This window comes from Bubalus kerabau, chromosome 13, assembly GCF_029407905.1.
Source record: "Bubalus kerabau isolate K-KA32 ecotype Philippines breed swamp buffalo chromosome 13, PCC_UOA_SB_1v2, whole genome shotgun sequence".
In the NCBI taxonomy this organism is placed as follows: domain Eukaryota; kingdom Metazoa; phylum Chordata; class Mammalia; order Artiodactyla; family Bovidae; genus Bubalus; species Bubalus kerabau.
Genome location: NC_073636.1, coordinates 73,165,645 through 73,185,780, shown reverse-complemented (window position 1 = coordinate 73,185,780; position 20,136 = coordinate 73,165,645). Strand labels below are relative to the sequence as shown.

Genomic DNA, 20,136 nt, shown 5'->3' with positions numbered 1-20,136 from the left:
ACACAAGCCATGTGGACGTAAGGGTTGTGCACAGGCCTGCATACAGACAGGTGCCTTGGAGTGACCAGTGGGGCGTCTGAACCCAGACCCTCTCCCCTTGATCCCTTTGCTTCCCCCACCCTCAATTATTCCTGGCTTCCTAGGCCTTCAGCATGGCCGAACTGACCCAAGACCTGGCAAAGTTGCTTTCCTCCAGGCTCCAGGACTGTCAGCATCCAGGCAGTGTCACTCGATTAATCCCCTGCCTCCTGTGCAAGCTAGGAGAGCAGCCTCTATGTGTGGGGGTGGTGGAACCCTGCAGGCTACCGGGACCTGTTATACACCCACTGCAAACCAATCCTGATCCCAGGAGCTGGTCGCCCATGCTGTCAGCCCCTCCACTTTGGGTCCCCTGGTGGTAATCTTGGAAAGTGGAAGACAGCGGAGCTTTGATGGGAGGGAGCATTTGGGGGCCATGGGAAGAGACGTTGGTGCCACCTTGCAGGCGAGCCAGAGAGCAAGGCCTTGGGATGGTTACAGCAAAAACGGAATGTTGTCTATACAGTCACCCAAAGGGACTGTTCAGTGAATCCATGAGACCATGCCAGGAAGGACTAAAACCATTAAAAAGACAGAGTTCCAGTGGTTAAGACTCCATGCTTCCACTGCAAGGGGTGGGGGTTGGATCCCTGGTCCAGGGAACATAATCCCGCATGCCAAGTGGTATAACCCTCTGAAAAAAATAGAAGTGAAACTATACTTCAATAAAAACTTTTTTTTTTTAAGAGAGAGAGGGGAGGAAAAAAGAGACAGATTCACCTATATTCATACAGAAAGGAATCTAAAGCATTTTAATCAAACGAGCAACTGGACGAATATTTATTGAGTGCCTACTGTGTGGGGGGCAGTGTTCTCATTGAGAGGGAGAGTGGTAGCGTGGGGAACAGCTAATCTTTTAGTCCACTTGTGCTATGCATAGGCTTGTAAATAAGCAGAAGAAATCCTGGAAGGACCAAAATTGTTAACAGTGATTACTCCTGGGGAGACAGTACAGAGATTTTTTTTAATAATTAAAGAATATATATTTATCTATTTGGCTGTGCCAAGTCTTAGTTGCAGCATTTGAGATCTAGTTCCCTGACCAGGGATCGAACCTGGGCCCTCTACATTGGGAGTGCAGAGTCTTAGCCACTGGACCACCGGGAAAGTCCCAGTACAAGATTTTTTAGTTTAAATACTCCTCGATTGTTTGAATTTTATGCAGTGAACCTATGCAACTTTGTGATATTTTCAGAAGTGCCTTCCCTTCAACAGATGAACAACACTTATGCTAAGAAGCCTTCAGGTATGAAAAGACTTTGGGAGCTCTAAGCAGAGCCCCCCAGAATCTAGGCTCAGATCCTAGATAGTTTCCCTTTGTTCCACCCCACTCTGGGGTAGGCTGCTCTTCAAGGCAAAGCAGGAGTGAAAGGGCAAGCCAGGCAGGTGATCTGTTCTTTAGTCCCAGCTGAGCCACTGCCTGGCTGTGTGACCTTGGGCAGGTCCCTCTACCTCTCTGTGCCTGAATTTCCTCTCCTGCATAATGAGGGGCTGAACCACACTTACTCCTAGAGGTAAGTCAATTTCTCTTATGTGCAACATCAGCTACTTGACTGTGGCTGCTCAGAGACGCGGTGAAGGGAGACAGCATGGCCATGTTAGGAGTCAGCGTCATGATCGATTAGCAGTGTCTGCTGTGGACACAGGATGGATGGGAAATAGGTAGCCCACATGATAGGTGACTTGTTGCCTTGGACTAGATGCTCTTCAAGGTCCACTCAAGCTGTGCCCTTCTTGGAACTGAAATAACATCACTTACCCCTGCACTGAGGTCATCTATGACCTCATTGTGCATGTGCTGATAGCAGGAATACGACAGTTAGTATTGGCTACAGGGCTGCCACTGGCTCCTACTGATGCATGACAGCCCATTGTTAAGTTTTCAGGAATGTTGCAAACTGGCTGTTCAACTGTTGGTAGCTTGATTGGCCATGGGAGGAATATTTAGATGATAGAAATTGGTTAACACTGTGAATGAGGGTAGGGCTTCCCAGGTGGCGTTAGCGGTAAAGAAACTGCCTGCCTGTGCAGGAGATGTAAAAGATGCAGGTTCGATCCCTGGGTTGGGAAGATGGAGCCTGGTGGGCTACAGTCCATAGGGTTGCAAAGAGTTGGACATGACTAAGGTGACTTAGCATGCCTGCACACACATGAATCCAAGTTGTTTTTCCAAGGAGCTGTTTTACCAGCATGCCATGAACACTGCACTAATTAATATGAAATGCCCTTGTCTCCTTCTCACCCAGATTTAGGTGACCAACCCTCCTGATCTGCCTGGGAACTGTCCTGTCCTGGCTTTAGTACTGAAAGTAATAAAGTTTCTTGGGAAACTCCTCAATCTCGGGCAAATGGGGAAGACTGGTCACCCTGCAATCTTTTCCTAAGAAGTGAAGGGAGCCAACATTTGTTGAGAGTCTGAGGTCTCTGCTAGATAACTCATACTTTACTCACAGCAACCCTGAAAAGAAGCTGGCTCTGCCCTTGCTGGGTGGAGATACATTCAAAGAGAACTTGTCCAAGGCCAAGTACTCATGCACTCAATTGACAGTATCTGCTGAGTGCCTAGGGGAGAAGGCAATGGCACCCCACCCCAGTACTCTTGCTTGGAAAATCCCATGGACGGAGGAGCCTGGTGTGCTGCAGTCCATGGGGTCGCTAGGAGTCGGACACGACTGAGCGATTTCACTTTCACTTTTCACTTTGATGCATTGGAGAAGGAAATGGCAACCCACTCCAGTATTCTTGCCTGGAGAATCCCAGGGACAGGGGAGCCTGGTGGGCTGCCGTCTATGGGGTCACACAGAGTCCGACACAACTGACATGACTTAGCAGCAGCAGCAGCAGCTGAATGCCTTCTATGGGCCAGTCATCACACTGAGGGTTGGAGATGCTGTGATGAGCAAGGCAGTCTTGGTCCCTGCCCTCAGAGCATACATTCTAACAGCAGAGATCAGCATCAGACAGTTATTTAATTGGAACATGGTATTTATAATTTGAAGGGTAAGTAGAAGGGTTTATGAGCTGATGATGAGTGAACCTAATCTGGTTGGGTAATCAGAGAAGGCTTCCTGGAGGAAGTGATATCAGCCTTGATGCTAAGATCTGAAGGATGGGTGACTGGAGGACCACACTTCTGTGCCAGGCAAAAGGAATATTGAGGACTTCCCTGGTGGTCCAGCGGTTAAGAATCCTCCTGGCAATGCAGGGGACACGGGTTTGACTCCTGGTCTGAGAAGATTCCACATGCCCTGGGACAGCTAAGCCCAAGAGCCAAAACTACCAGGGCCCACACTCTAGAGCCTGCATGCTACAACTGCTAAAGCCCATGTGCCTAGAGCCCCTGCTCCACCACAAGAGAAGCGACTGCAATGAGAAGCCTGTGCACCGCAACTAGAGAGTAGCGGCCATGGTCACAACTAGAGAAAGGCCACACAACAGCAAAGACCCAGCTCAGCCAAAAGTAAATACTGTTTTTATAATAAGAGGAATATTGAGTGTAAAGTCTTGGAGGTGGGAGCAGAGCATTTGTGTTCGAGCAAAGTGGGAGCACAGAGACTCAGAGGAAGAATGGCATATATGAGACAAGGGTTGGCAGGACCCAGGTCATGAGGGTTTCCTGGGTCACAACGAGGAGTTTGAATTTCATTCTTACAGGGGAGGCTGTGGGACACCATCAGACATCCCTCAGGAACCAGGGTCTTCATTCCTCTATTTGCCGGGAGTGTGGGCTGCTGATGGCTCATAGCTGGGCACTGCCTTCTGTCAAAAGGAGGTGACGCCCTCTGGGGGTAACCCATAGTTAATGAGTTGATGCTCGAGTACAAAGCCTCCTTGTTTCAATTTCAAACCACTCTGAAGGTCATTCCAGCTCCAGTGACCCCATGGGATCTGTTCAGCTTCTTCCACTTATGGAAACCTGCTTCCTCCCTTACAGGTGTTTGTCCTGAGAGTCCCCCTCCCGCCAAAATCACCCACATGCAGTCTCAGCCTCAGAATCTGTTTCCGAGGGGACAATCCTTCCTCAAGGCACTGGGAAGCCATCAAAAAACAGGTTTTATGTTATCAGATCTGCATCTTAGAAGGGAGAGGACTCTGGCGGCAGCGAAGGGTGGATTGAAGTGGGTATCCCGGGAGGCAGAGACTAGGGAAGATGCTATTGTCTCTCCTGGAGAACTGGTGCAGTTGGACTAGGTGGATGGGGTGGAGATGAAGAGAAGGGTGTTTTGGGGTATTAAAGAGAGATTCAGAGTCAGGTTTGTTTCTGAAGCCCAAGCAATTTCCATTATTCTTTGCTGCCCCTAGAGATGCCTCAGGCTTGATTGACTTGCTCTCGCTGGGACACAGGGTCCATGGTCATTACCAAGGTGGGTTAGAGCTAAGCTGGGATGGGTCCCCTCTACTCAAGAGCATCTATGTGGGTGTCCATGGTGTGGGCATGTGTGTTCACCATAATGTGCATACCTGGTTTGCCTGGTGTGATTTGGGGGTGTTTAGACAAGAGCTATGACCATTGGACTCCCTGGTCCTCACTCCCCTACCTGTCATGTACATGCATGCCAAGTTGCTTTAGTCGTGTCCAACTCTTTGCAACCCTAGGGGCTGTAGACCCCCAGGCTCCTCTGTCCATGGGATTTCCCAGGCAAAAATACTGGAGTGGGTTGCCATTTCTTACTCCAGGGGATCTTCATGACCCAGGGATTGAACCCACATCTCTTATGTCTCCTGCGTTGGCAGGCAGGTTCTTTACCACTCACGCCGCCTGGGAAGCCCCTAGAGTTGTCTTCCTTTGGGCCTTGAGAAGAACTTGGTGTGTGTGTGCCAAGTTGCTTCAGTTGTGTCTGATCCATCTGAATCTGTTGATGAGGCTTCCACCGTCCTGCCCAAAGATCTTGAGCTAATTCATAAATAGAGGACCTGGGGAAAAGGATCAGGGAAGGCTGTTGGACAGCCTTGTTGTCTGTTTAGACAAGATATTGACAAGATAGCAGCTCTTAGTGGTATGAAGTGATGAGTGTTTGGAGGAAGGAGGTGGCCTGGGTAGTTTTCTGAAGCAGGTGGCTTTGAAAGTGGGCTTTAGTGGATTTGAGAAGACAAAACTGAGAAAGTGAGCTGGGACCAGGTCATGCAGACACTGGACTGTCAGTTGAGGACTTCCATGGACAGTGGGGACCCCCGGAGAGGAGCCTGTCCTGATTCCTTCCTCTCCATCTCTCGTCAGTCCGTTAGGGACACTGACATTTGGATCTCAGACAGTTTCCTAGAAATAGGCAGGTGTCACTGGCCAGAGGGAATGGTTTTCTCAGTGTCTAGTCTGTATTTGGCAGAGAAGGCAATGGCACCCCACTCCAGTACTCTTGCCTGGAAAATCCCATGGACAGAGGAGCTTGGTGGGCTGCAGTCCATGGGGTCGCTAGGAGTCGGACACAACTGAGCGACTTCACTTTCACTTTTCACTTTCCTGCATTGGAGAAGGAAATGGCAACCCACTCCAGTATTCTTGCCTGGAGAATCCCAGGGATGGGGGAACCTGGTGGGCTGCCGTCTATGGGGTCGCACAGAGTCGGACACGACTGAAGCGACTTAGCAGCAGCAGCAGTCTATTTGGAGGCAGAATTCATGGTCTGATCCACATATCTCTTCTCTGTCTCAAAGTGGACTCTGTGTCTTCTAGACTCCCTGAGGGTTTCTCTCTCTCTCTTTTTTTAAATCACACTTTTATTTCCTTTATATACTTAAAAATTTTTTATTTTTTATTGAAGGATAATTGCTTTACATCCCTGTGGGTTTCTGAATAGTTGCACTTCTTTAGGGCTGAGATTTGGGTGAAGGCTTCTGAACCTTTAACTTGTAAAGGGTGTTCTCAGGTTCTTAGGGGTGCTGAGGAGTCACTGGTCTGGTTACTCAGCTGTGATCTCCAACAACTGCCACACTGGTATGATCATGAGCAAGTCATTTACATTTTTTATTTCAATTTTCCCAGCTGTAAAATTAGAATGATTAGACCTGTATCTCTTAGGATATTTTTTTTCTGTCTGTAAGTAACAGGAAGCTCTAGCTTCCAAATGACCTAAAACTAACACTTCCCAATCGAAATATAATGTGGGCTCCAAATGTAATTTAAAATTTTCTAGTAGCCACATTTTAAAATATGAAATCAATTTTAATCACATATTTTTAAAAAATTGGTGGAAAATTGCTTTACAATGTCACATCTTCTGTTTAACTTGTTATCCCAAAAAGTATCATTTCTACATGTAATCAATATATAGTTATTAGTGAGATATTTTACATTTTTTTCTGTACTAAATATTTTCAATCCAGTGCTCAATAACCACATGCAGCTAGTAGCTACCATTATTGGGCAGCATAGATCTTTTTTAATAAGAATATTTCTAATTGCACATAACAACACTCCAGAGGTAGGGAAGTCTCAGGATCAGTTAATTTGAAGGTACAACAGCACCAGCAAGAACCCAGACTCCTGCTATCTTTTTGCTCTGCCAGAGTGTGGGTTTTGCTCTCAGCTAGTTACCCTCATGGTCCCAATATGGCTGCCACTGCTCCAGGAGTCATGTCCACATTCAACAACATCCAGCAGAAAAAGAGGGTGTGTTTCTCCACATGTATCTCTTTATAAGAGCTATGAAACCTCTCTTGTCTCCCTTGCCCCACCCCACTAGCCAACTTATCCTCAAGTCTCAAGGTCAGATTTCATCACATGCTCACGTCTAATCCAATCACTGGCAAGCTGGATAGACTTTAATGCTTGACTTAGAGCAATCAGGATTTGCCCCTGGATTGAGAATCTTTCTCAGAGTCACATGGGAGGAGTACTGGACACTTGGGTAAAAATTGAGGCTCTGTCAAGCAAAGTGGACAATTGCTGTTGCGTCAGCAATTGTAATGTCATTTCCCAAAGTGGGTTCCATGGAACACGAATCCTGATAGATATTCTTCAGGATGGCCTTCTGAATAAATAGCAATACCACTTGGAGACTCATGGTCCCCAGGAGCACTTGAAGTGTAAATCAGGATTTACCCCTGAATTGAGAATCTTTCTCAGAGTCACATGGGAGAAATAGTGAAGAATTAAGAAAAATTCTTGAAGAATAATTCTTCTGGGGACTTCCCTGGTGGTCCAGTTGCTAAGACTCTGCGTTCCCAATGCAGGGGGCCCAGTTTGATCCCTGGTCAGGGCACTAGATCCCACATGTCCCAGTTAAGACCCAGAGACCCAAGCACTGCCATATACATATATATAAAATATATTTTATAAATATATAAAATAGTTTATATAAAATATATAAAATAATATAGAAAATAATTCTTCTGGCATAGTCTCACAGTCAGAAAAACTCATTTCATTTAACCTCCTCAAATTTTCTTGACTTCAGAATTTTTTTTCATGATAAACTATTAACACCAGTTTTGAGAAACACATTTTTTGAGAGCCTGCCTTAATAGATCATTAGGTTGTATAGTTGGGAGAATCTTCTAGGCTATATCTCTAGTTTGGCCTCTTGTGGTCTGAACAGAATGACCTGCACCTACCACATTGGGAAAATTCCAATGGACCAGGTAGAAGACCGAGTCCCCAGTGACTCAGGTCAGAAGCATCCTTTACTTGAGAAAGAAAAACAAAAGTGCAGTGTTGCCCTAAATAAACTCATCCAAACCTTGGATTCACACCCTATGGGAAAGTCACACATCAGGGTACTGGCATACACAGGCTTTTATTCTCCTTGTCTTAGTTTCAATTACCCATCTGCTATCTTCTTTCCTGAGATGGACCCATCTCTTGGTCACAGCAGATGTATTCACACTGATGTTTAAAATCGAAGTAGAAGCCCTCTAATCTGATGCCATTGATGCCAAATGCAACTTGGTTAACTGAATGTTAGTGAGAGCAGAGAAAGATTTTTAAATGATTTATAAACCTTAAGTGGAGAAGGCAATGGCACCCCACTCCAGTACTCTTGCCTGTAAAATCCCATGGACGGAGGAGCCTGGTAGGCTGCAGTCCATGGGGTTGCTAAGAGTCGGATACGACTGAGCGACTTCACTTTCACTTTTCACTTGCATACATTGGAGAAGGAAATGGCAACCCACTCCAGTGTTCTTGCCTGGAGAATCCCAGGGACGGGGGAGCCTGGTGGGCTGCTGTCTATGGGGTCGCACAGAGTCGGACACGACTGAAGTGACTTAGCAGCATAAACCTTAAGATATTCATTTTTTATTTATTTTCTCACTGCACTGTGTGGCCATCGGATTTTAGTTCTCCGACCAGGGATCGAACCCATATACCCTACATTGGAAGCTCAAAGTCTTAACAATTGCACTGCCAGGGGAAGTCTCTTGTGATATTTAATTTATATCACATTTAGTTATGTGCTGTGTCGATTCTGTGACCCCATGGACTGTGATCCCTCTGCAGGGGATCTTGACAACCCAGGGATCCAACCCAGGTCTCCCACATTGCAGGCAGATTCTTCACCATCTGAGCCACGAGGGAAGCCCGAGAATCCTGGAGTAGGTAGCCTATTCCTTCTGCAGGGATCTTCCTGACCCAGGACTTGAACCAGGGTCTCCTGCACTGTAGGCAGATTCTGCACCAGCTGAGCTACCGGGGTGCCCTGTCACGTTATGTACAACGTGTAGATATTCAGTGGAGTTTCTCATTGTCTGCCTTCTGTTCCTGTAATATATCATTTACAATTTCCGGTTTCTGTCGGTTTCTTTAAAATGGAGCAAGAAATTAAATTTAATTTATAAATTAAAAATTTATATATTTTTTCCCAGTCTTTTATAGTTAGCCCATTCATGGCAAGTTTGAGAGCGATTTTTAAGGAACTCTCTCTATGAACATCCAAAAACATTCATCTTGTTTTTGGAGAAGTTAGACTCTCTCTCTGTACACTCATAGTACACTGGTTTAGAGAACAAATGTTAACAAGTAACAATATTTCAATAATGAGTCCGGGGCTTCCCTTTTGGTGGTTAAGAAGCTACTTTGCAATGCAGGGGATGTGGTTTCGATCCCTGCACTGGGACGATTCCACATGCCTTGGGGCAGCTAAGCCCGGGGACCGCAACTACTGAAGCCTGCACACCCAGAGCCTGTGTTCTGCAATAAAAGAAGCCACCTCAGTGAGAAGCCCACCCTCTACAGCTAAAGAGTAGCCCTTGCTCACCACAGCTAGAGAAAGCCTGTACACAACAACAAAGACCCAGCGTAGCCAAAGATAATTAAAGCAAACAAATAAATAATGTGTACAATAGAAGTGAATAGATTTAGAAACAGTTAAATAGACAGACAACTCCACATGTGGGAACAGGGGCATGGATCTGCTAGAGCACAGGCTGCCAAATGGGTGCATCAAGGTGCTAAGGGCCTCAGTTAGCAGGCTTTACAACAGAGGGACAGAGCATGCTGGCTGATTGGAGGTCAGTGGAGAATGTTGACAGAATGCATATTACAATCATCTGATATGCTTTCTAGTATCCAGGTCAATTAAGCCATAAACTCTGGCCCCGGTGGGGTGGGGGGTGGATCTTATATTATAGATGTGGTTTCCAGAAATTCCTCCATTCTGTGTGTAGGGGGCCAAGTCTCACTGATGAACAGATCCCCCAAATGTTCTTCCTCCCAAGGACAGAAGCTCTGAGGCCTCCCTGATTCAGGAGTGTCCCCAAACCAGCAAAAACTGGGCATCCCAGCCCGCTTTCTTACAAGCACGCAGACCTAGGGAGAAAACCAGAGCTGGTCTCATTCTCTCCCTCTAAGTTCTCTCTGCCCTTCCTGGCTCCTCTTCATCTTCCCAGTTAATCCTTTCTGGGCCAGCTTTTCTGAGCAAAGACTTTGACCTGCCAAAAAGCTAGCCTTTATTGAGCACTTGCTGTGTGCTAGCTGCCTCACATAGAGTTCACTTAATCTTTGGTCAACCAACCCTCCCCATTCCACTGCCAACCAAGAACTGGATGGTCATCTCTCTGGATCACACTGCTGGGGCAGCCTAACATTTATTCCTGTGCTGCTGCTGCTGCTGCTAAGTCGCTTCAGTCGTGCGACTCTGTGCGACCCCATAGATGGCAGCCCACCAGGCTCCCCCGTCCCTGGGATTCTCCAGGCAAGAACACTGGAGTGGGTTGCCATTTCCTTCTCCAATGCATAAAAGTGAAAAGTGAAAGTGAAGTCGCTCAGTCGTGTTTGACTCTTAGCGACCCCATGAACTGCAGCCTACCAGGCTCCTCCGTCCATGAGACTTTCCAGGCAAGAGTACTGGAGTGGGGTGCCATTAAATCCAGTCTATCACTGGCAGTAGACTCCAAGCCCCTTGAGGGCAGAGACCACATCTACTTATTTGCACTGCATCCCCAGCACCTAGGCCAGTTCGTTGCCAACACTTGATTCAAAGGAATGAGTGAAAAGCCACAGGGAGGAGGTGTCATGACCTCCGTGTTATAGTTATAGACATAACTGAGACTTAACTGGCTTCAATAACTTATGCATGTTTTAGAACTACCCAGTGTCAAGAGTTATGATTAAAACTTAGGTTATTCTTTTTACTATAATTTTATGTATTTATTTAGTTTTGGCTGGGCTGGGTCTTCGTTGCTGTGCAGGCTTTTCTCTAGTTTTAGAGAGTAGGGGCTACTCTCTAGCTGCAGTTCTCAGGCTTCTCGTTGCAGTGGCTTCTCTTGTTGCGGAGCACGGGCTCTGGGTCACGTGGGCTTCAGTAGTTGTGGTGAGCAGGCTCTAGAGCACAGGCTCAATAGTTGTGGCACATGGGCTTAGTTGCCCCATGGCCTGTGGGATCTTCCTTGATCAGGGATCGAACCCGTGTCTCCTGCACTGGTAGGCAGAGTCTTTCCCAACCCAGGTTATTCTATACTAAGCCTGAACAAGAATTGCAAGGAAAAGGCACTATTTCGGTTTTATTAAACTGAGGAGTCTGGTCTGTATATTAGGATGGCATTTACTGTGGTTACAGCCTTCATCAGTTTTTTACAAATATCCCAGTAACTCCCAGAGTTAGTCGTGACTATTCTCGGCAGCCACTGCCGGTCCCAACTGAGCACTTACTATGCGCTGAGTTGTGAGGGAAAAGACAAGATACAGTTCCTGACCATGAAAGAAGAGTAAGGTTCATTCAGGAGATGCTCCCAGGTTCCCCAGGTGTTCACTCAGGGCTTCCTTTTGCCTGGGTATTGTGTAGATGCTGCTGCTGCTGCTAAGTCGCTTCAGTCGTGTCTGACTCTGTGTGACCCCATAGACGGCAGCCCACCAGGCTCCCCCATCCCTGGGATTCTCCAGGCAAGAACACTGGAGTGGGTTGCCATTTCCTTCTCCAATGCATGAAAGTGAAAAGTGAAAGTAAAGTTGCTCAGTCATGTCCAACTCTTAGCAACCCCATGGACTGCAGCCTACCAGGCTCCTCCGTCCATGGGATTTTCCAGGCAAGAGTACTGGAGTGGGGTGCCATTGCCTTCTCCAGGGTAGATGCTGAGATCATGGCAAATAAGCTAGATAGGATCCCATCTTTCTTGGAAGCCACAGTCTGGTAGGAAAGGCTTAAGGTGAATAAATGATCATAAACATTGTTGGCTGTGACTGCAGACAATGCCCAGAAGGACTGACATCACATGGCAGCATCTGGTGGGGGGTGGGGGAGGGCTCAAGAAATCATCCTAGGTGAAGTCAAATTTAAGCTGAAGCTTGAAATGCCACTAGAAGTTGACTAGGGGAGGAAAGAGGAGACGAGCACACCAAGAAAAAGAGGGGAGGCATGTGCCAAGGCCCTGAGGTAGGAAGGCAAGTATTCCTGGAGAGCCATTCAGGATGAATCCGGAGAGGTGGGCAGGGGCAGCCCACATCAGGCCTTGCAGGCTGCTGAGAATCTTGATCCTTACCCTGCAGGCAAGCCCTGTAATGTCTACAAGTTCAAGTGAGGGGCCATCCCAAAGGGTATGAGGAAGCACTTCCTTACACAGAGGGCCCTTCTCAGCCAGATGGCTATGGGTGGGTTCCCCTCTCCCTCTTTGGATGCATTCTTCCTGTCCCCAAAGAGAACTGTCCTGTCTTAGAGAGAGTCAGGCAGGGAATGACCCCAGCACTTGGCTCTTCCCCTTCCCAGGGCCCAGTCACTCCCAACCTCCCCTGGGTGTCTGCGCTTCTTGTCACTTGCTTGTAAGTTTCCTAATATAGCCTGGCCGTTTCCTCCCCAACTGGAGGCCAAGAGACACTCTCCTGTTGCAATCTCAGTTTTTCTTAGGCTTAAAAGGGCCACGTCAGCCCATCTCATGCCAAATTTAAGCTAAAGGTAGATTGGTTGATTTGATTTCACAAGCTATTCAATCCAGATATTAGCTTTTTTCTTTCCTCCGGTTTACTATCTTCTCTGTCCTGTTCTTGTCTCATTGTCTGTCCACAATGTCCTGTCTCTTGTCCACTTCTCTGTCTCATTTTTTTTCTTTTTTCTTCTGAGACTTTTGGAAGGAGCACAGTCAGATATGGATGTGAGTTGTGACACTCTGCATTTATTAACTGTGTCATGTTGGGTGAGTCTTATAGGAGCCATTAAACATCTCTCTGGTCATTTTTGCAGATCCATTTTCAGCTGGCTAGAGCAGAAAGAAGAGAAAATAGTTATAAAATGCATGCTATTCACTCACTCATTCCTTCAACAAATATCTATTGAATATTGTTATTCAACAATATTTATTGAATAATGTTATTATTTTAGGTACTAAGGATACAACAGTGAACAAAAAAGAATGGAAATCCTGCATTTATGGAACTTACATTCATTCTACCAGGGAGATGTGCCATGTATGTGTGTGCTCAGTCATGTCCAACTCTCTGCAACCCCATGTAGCCTGCCAGACTCCTGTCCATGGGATTTTTCAGGCAAGAATACTGGAGTGGGTTGCCATTTCCTTCTCCAGGGAATATTCCCGACTCAGGAATCAAACTCGCATCTCCTGTGTCAGTAGGTGGATCTTTACCACTGAGCCACCAAGGAAACCCAGGGAAGATAGTCAAAAAACAAAAGAAAAAGCAAAATATATGTAATATTAGATATGTTGTGAAGGAACAAAAAGCAAAGAAGGAAGGGGAAAGAAATTTGGGTGGGTGTTAGCATTTTACTTATTTTTACAAACATTATTTAGTTAGTTAGTTGCATTGGGTCTTGATTGCAGCACATGGATCTTTGTTGCATCACACAGGATCTTTTGTTTTGGCACAGGGACTCTCTAGTTGTGGCAGGCTTTGTTGCTCTGTGGCATGTGGGATTTTAGTTCCCCGACCAGGACTCGAACCTGTGTCCCCTGCATTGCAAGGTGGATTGTTAACCACTGGATCACCAGAGAAGTCCCAGGCAGATTGTAATTTTAAATAGGGTGGTCAGGTAAGCCTCAGTGAGCAAAGACTTCAAGGACATTGGGAGGGAAAAGAGTTCCAAGCAGAGGGAACAGCCAGTGCAAAGGTCTGAATGGGAGCATGCCTGTTGGGTTGACCTTAGGGGTCCCTTAGCAGCCATCCTGGGTATTTGTTGGGAAGCCATTTGGTTGGTTGGTTAACCGGGGCTGCATATCAGCTTGTGTTTAAAACAAAGGCTCTGAATTGCCCCCTCACTTCAGCTAACATGATGTGTTAGGCACTGTTCTGTATACGACAGGCACAAAGATGGAGGCAGAGAAATGGCTTTCAGGGATGCTGCTGCGGGGAGGAAGATCAAGAAGGCAGAACAGGTCTTGGGGAGCTGGGAGGGGAGGTGACGAGTTGGAGATGCTGTGTCACATCTGGGGGCACCTGCCTTAAGGGTGGAGCTGCAGAGGGGAAGAGGTTGGGGATATAGTCAGGATAACCAGCAGGAGATAGGTGGCAGTTACAAAAGCACCAGATGATGCAATCCCCCAGGGAGGACAGGGGAGGAGGGAAGGTCTTGGATGAAGCCCCAGGAAGCACAGCCTGTTAGGATGGGGGTGGAATTCACATGAAGCTATTTTGTAGCTTTGTATCAGCTTGTTCATGCAGCTAGGTGACCACACACACTAGCACAACTTTGCAGAATCACAAAATCACACACATCTTTTCCTTCATACTTCATCAGCAATATCAACTCATTTAAACCTTCAACAACCCTATGAGATAAGAGGCAACTGTTAATCTGTTCTAATGGATGAGACAGCTGAGACACAGAGAGGTTAAGTCACTTGCCCAAGGTTACACAGCTAGCAAGGGCCAAGGCAGGATTCAGACCCAGCAGTCTGGCTCCGGAGTCTGTGCTTCTAACCACTACTCTCTTCTGCCCCTCTATGCACGTCACAGTCACATGCACAGATTCTAGTTCCCAGGAGCTCACGTGTTCACACTCATGGACACGCAAGGCCTTCTTGCTAATAGCTCCTTGTACACGCCACTATCCTGCATACATGTAGTGTCACATGGTCTCAGTTTCATTAATGCGCCCAACCTCACATCAGCATCGGGTGTCTCAATCTCAGATTACGTTGCACTTCAGCACTCAGATGGCCTTGCGTACTCAGACCTCATGCATACCCGTAATGTCACCTCCGCTAGGCACTCACGCCATGTGTACACACGGCATCAGACACACATGAGCCTATACAGTCAAAAGACACTGATATTCATGCCCCCAACCGTCTTCTCTACACATGGCCTATGCACAAGTACACACTTGTCCATGCCCTCCAACATTCATACCACCATGAAAACACCGCCTTAGCCATTCATGACCTTGGACCTTCACTTCACCTTGAACACCAGGATAACCATGCACAAACATTTAACCTCACATACAGAGCCCTGCCTGCTCACAAGTTTGCACTTTTTGATCCTCTAACAGTCTTGCACCTTCACTCAACTTTACCTGTCCTTGCACACTGAAGACCGCAAATGTTCTCATAACCTTACATACATCTCATGATGACCTGTTGGTGTGCTCGGTCACCCTCTGTGCACACACTGCCTTGCACACTCATGCTTCCACATGCTCCCCTACCTTGCACACTCACACAAATGCAATTTTCACACTACCTCACAAACTCACTGTCTTACCCACTCTTGCTCTGGCACTTTTCATTTCTCTTGAGTGATTCCATTTCTATGCACGCTCAGTTAACTTCACACTCACAGAGCCTCACCTGCTCACTCTTCACTTAAAAAGGCTCTCTCAACCTCACTCTGTTTGGCACACTAAAGACCCTAGTGTGTTCCCACCAGCAGAAATATACACACTGTCTGCTCATGTCCTGGCATACTCATGTAACTCCATGCACTCGAGGGACCTCGCCTGCTGGCACAGCTTCACACACTGATGCCCTGCGCCATTCCACCTCACTCCATCTGGCATGCTCGTGACCTTGACACGTTCCCACCAATGGGACTACTCACACCACTGCATCAACGCCTGGCTTTCAGGCATGTGTTCTCATACACTTAGGCAATCTCAACCCTCGGAGGCCCGCTGGCTCCGGTCACTCCACATCCCCTGCCCCTCGACGGCCTGGCCGTTGCACGGCCGGGCTCCCTGGCAGCCCTGGGGGCCCCACTGACAGTCCTCTCCTCGCCCGCAGGGACGTACCAAGGCCAGTTCACCAACGGCATGCGCCACGGCTACGGCGTGCGCCAGAGCGTGCCCTACGGGATGGCCGTGGTGGTGCGCTCGCCGCTGCGCACGTCGCTCTCGTCCCTGCGCAGCGAGCACAGCAACGGCACGCTGGCCCCGGACTCGCCCGCCTCGCCGGCCGCCGACGGCCCCGCGCTGCCCGGGCCGGCCATCCCGCGCGGCGGCTTCGCGCTCAGCCTCCTGGCCAACGCCGAGGCAGTGGCGCGGGCGGCCAAGGGCGGCGGCCTGTTCCAGCGGGGCGCGCTGCTGGGGAAGCTGCGCCGCGCCGAGTCGCGCACGTCCCTGGGCAGCCAGCGCAGCCGCGTCAGCTTCCTCAAGAGCGACCTGAGCTCGGGCGCCAGCGACGCCGCGTCCACCGGCAGCCTGGGCGAGGGCGCCGACGAGGCCGCGCCCTTCGAGGCCGACATCGACGCCACCACCACAGAGACCTACATGGGCGAGTGGAAGAACGACAAGCGCTCGGGCTTCGGCGTGAGCGAGCGCTCCAGCGGCCTCCGCTACGAGGGCGAGTGGCTGGACAACCTGCGCCACGGCTACGGCTGCACCACGCTGCCCGACGGCCGCCGCGAGGAGGGCAAGTACCGCCACAACGTGCTGGTCAAGGGCACCAAGCGCCGCGTGCTGCCGCTCAAGAGCAGCAAGGTCCGCCAGAAGGTGGACCACAGCGTGGAGGGCGCCCAGCGCGCCGCCGCCATCGCGCGGCAGAAGGCCGAGATCGCCGCCTCCAGGTAGGACCCTCGGGCGGGGCGCGGATGGGCAGCGTCCCACTCCGGGAAGTGTCCCGGGCCAGCGCAACCTCAGAGGCCCTGTTCCTGCTTCTTTCACCATCAGTGGTTTCCCCCCAAGACTTTATATAGCGGGTTTATTGGCGGTGCTTCGGGATCTCATGTCACCTGTTCACCCATCCATTCATTGTCCATCCATCATCCATCCATTTATACACTTGATTCTTCCCACCCACAGCTTCACACACTTCACCAATCCCTCCCTTCACTTAAACCTTACGTTCACCCAACTTTTATAATATTGACCTAAACAACCATCTCTCTACCCAACTGTCCTTCCCACCCAGCCAGCCACTTAATTTTCTGTTTGCTCGTTCTACCACCCAGTTACCCATCCAACCACCCAACAACCTATTCAACCACCTAGTCGCCCATCCAACCACCCTGTCATTCATCCATTCGTCCACCCACTTCGCTCACCTAACTTCTCTACTACTCATCCTAGCAATCCCTCCATTCACCCAACTCCTCTATCCATCCATCCACTCAGCCCCTGTATAACATCCACCTTATCCACCCAACCATTTCTTCATCTATCCATTCAGCTTTCCACCTTTACACCCACTCAACCAAGCACTCACCCCCCTCATCCATCCACAACCATTCTTCCAACCACCCAGACACCCGTTCAACCACCCATCCATCCGTTCATCCCCAGCACCCACATTCACTCAACTTCTCCCGTCTGCTGAACCACCAGCCATCCTAACATCCAACCATGCATCCATTTACCCCACCACCTTCATTCATCTCATTTCCTCCATTTATTCAGTCACCCCTTTACCCAATCATGCTTCTGTCTACTGAAACAACATCCACTTCTACCACCTGCCCAGTCATCCAGCCATCCACTCATTATCCATCCATCCAACCACCTTCATCACCCAAACAGACCCAGCAACCCATCCGCCCGTCCATTCTCTCAGCCACCTCCACTGACCCATCCCCCAGCCCTTCGTCCATCCACTCTCCATCCATTTAGTACCTACGCTTTCATCCATATTCAAGCCCCTCTATGTCTTCTCACTGTACTTCAGAAAAAGTTCCAATATTACCTTCAAATGTTTATAATACCTGCTGTGTGCATGGCATTATTTTAAGTGGTTTACAAATATCTACTCATTCAGTCTCCTTAATGACTTTGTACTATTTTTATCCCCATTTTACAGATGATATAAATGAGGCTCTGAAAGATAAAGTTGCAAATCACCCAGGTAGTGAGTGGCCAGGTAGTAAGTGGTTCCTACCCTCCTATCCAGCCTCATTTTCTACCATCGTGTCCTAGGATGTGGATTTTTGGCTCTGTACTAGTCATACTGGCCTTTCATCATCCTTCTCTAGTTCTTCCTATCTGAAGGCTTTTGTTCCTGCTGATTCCTCTGCCTGGACTATTCTTCCTTCCTCTTGCTGCCCCTTAATTTCTATTCCTCCTTCAGAGATTGGGTCAAGTCTGACCCCCCATATAGAGCTGATGAAGCCTTACCCCCTGTCACAGCTTGACTCTCACTCAGCTGAATAGATGTCTTCTTACAACATTCACAGTTGCAACTTTATGCTGCTTATATGATTTGTTTATATTCTAACTCTTATAATGGGCTTCCTGTGAGCCAGTCACCATTCTGATGTCTTCACGTATGTGTGGTAGTTGCTGAGTCGTGTCTGACTCTTTGTGACCCAATGGACTGTAGCTCTCCAGGCTCCTCTGTCCATGGGATTCTCCAGGCAAGAATACTGGAGTGGGTTGCCAGTCCCTTCTCCAAGAGATCTTCCCGACCCAGGGATCAGACCCAGGTCTCCTGCTGCAGGCAGATTGTTTACCATCTGAGCCACCAGGGAAGCCATCAGGGATGGATCAGATCAGATCAGATCAGATCAGTCGCTCAGTCATGTCCGACTCTTTGCGACCCCATGAATTGCAGCACGCCAGGCCTCCCTGTCCATCACCAACTCCTGGAGTTCACTCAGACTCACGTCCATCGAGTCAGTGATGCCATCCAGCCATCTCATCATCTGTCGTCCCCTTCTCCTCCTGCCCCCAATCCCTCCCAGCATCAGAGTCTTTTCCAATGAGTCAACTCTTCACATGAGGTGGCCAAAGTACTGGAGTTTCAGCTTTAGCATCATTCCTTCCAAAGAAATCCCAGGGCTGATCTCCTTCAGAATGGACTGGTTGGATCTCCTTGCAAGCCAAGGGACTCTCATGAGTCTTCTCCAACACCACAGTTCAAAAGCATCAATTCTTCGGCACTCAGCCTTCTTCACAGTCCAACTCTCACATCCATACATGACCACAAGAAAAACCATAGCCTTGACTAGACGAACCTTTGTTGGCGAAGTAGTGTCTCTTCTTTTGAATATGCTATCTAGGTTGGTCATAACTTTCCTTCCAGGGATGTATAGTAACTCATTTAATTTTTACAAGGTCATGAGGAGGTAGGCACTGCTGTTAATCCCATTTTTCAGGTGTTGACGAACTGCAGGGGCAACAGAGGGTGTGGCAAGACAGGGGTGAGAGGTACCAGCCTGTCCTCGTGCCGAGAACCCTCCTGCTGGTGGCTGGACATGGCCTGGGATGGAGGCTTTCACACTGTAGCCTTCAGTGTTAAGCAGGCAAAGGGCCAAATCTTAGCTCTTTCATCTTTCAGCTCAGACCTGGGCAACTCAGTTTGCCCATCTGAACTTCTGTTCCCGGTCTGCGATGCCACTGTTTCTTAGTTGTATGTTCTTGGCTAAATCAACCTCAGTTGTCTCATCTATAAAAATGGGGTGGCTCTGAGGGTTAAGAAACATAGTCCACGTCCAGTGGTTCACAGTTCTGTCATGGGACGAGTTCTCTCAGAAGCCAACTTTGAGATGGAGATGAATATGCAGGAGTTTACAGGCACATTCTGAGGACCAATATCTGGGGAAGGGAAGGAGGCAGGATTGGGCAGAGGGTCATGCTGGGCTGCAATGCAGTCTCCATGATGCCTTGGCAGACCCCAAGGGGCGCCCTGCAGTGGAGAGGACCTTCAAAGTTCTCCCAAGTTGAAGTGAGGGAGCTGGATCTTTGGAGCCTCTGCATTGAATCCAAGCTGACCTCCAGAAGGCACATGACCTGGGGCTGGTCAGCTCTCTCTAGCTAGTGGCCATCCCTGGACAGGACTGACAGTAGGCTGCACTCTGAGCAGCTTGAGGGCAGGAGGTTCTGAAGGGGAAACTGGGTGCCACATCAGAGTACCCACCGCTGTGCTGGACACCTAGCCAAGGGCTCCACAGATGCATCGTGTCCTTCTGTGAATCTGTTTTACAGATGTGGAAGCTGAGACCCAGAGAAGGAAGACAGTGCGCTTCAGGCCACCCGGCAAGCAAATGAGAGAACCAGGGCTTCAGCTCCTGGATTTCTGGTTCCAAAGCTTTAACCAGCACATTTGCCCACTCTAAACATTGTAAACTTTCAGTTGCTAGGAATGTGTGAATAGTTACTGTCATTAAGGCAGAAAGAAGGTATGGGTGATTTTCTTAAGATTTCTTGGTCAGGGGCAGAGCCAGATAGTCATATGATTTATTGGATGCTTTTAGGAGCACTTTATAATATTTATTTGGCTGCACAGAGTCTTAGTTTGCAGCACACGGGATCT

The 20,136-nt window shown here is 48.5% G+C and overlaps 1 protein-coding gene and 1 non-coding gene across 2 annotated transcripts in view; one reads left to right on the top strand and one right to left on the bottom strand.

The window, feature by feature from the left end:
* The window catches only part of JPH2 (junctophilin 2), a 77,799-nt gene that overhangs the window by 10,263 nt on the left and 47,400 nt on the right, over window positions 1-20,136 (top strand). Inside the window, exon 2 of the mRNA XM_055545070.1 lies at window positions 15,679-16,459. Within this exon, the coding sequence (XP_055401045.1) occupies window positions 15,679-16,459 (781 nt within the window). The remainder of the gene's footprint in view (window positions 1-15,678; window positions 16,460-20,136) is intronic.
* TRNAG-CCC (transfer RNA glycine (anticodon CCC)) lies at window positions 1,113-1,185 on the bottom strand. Its single transcript has one exon. It is a non-coding gene; the product is annotated as a tRNA-Gly (tRNA).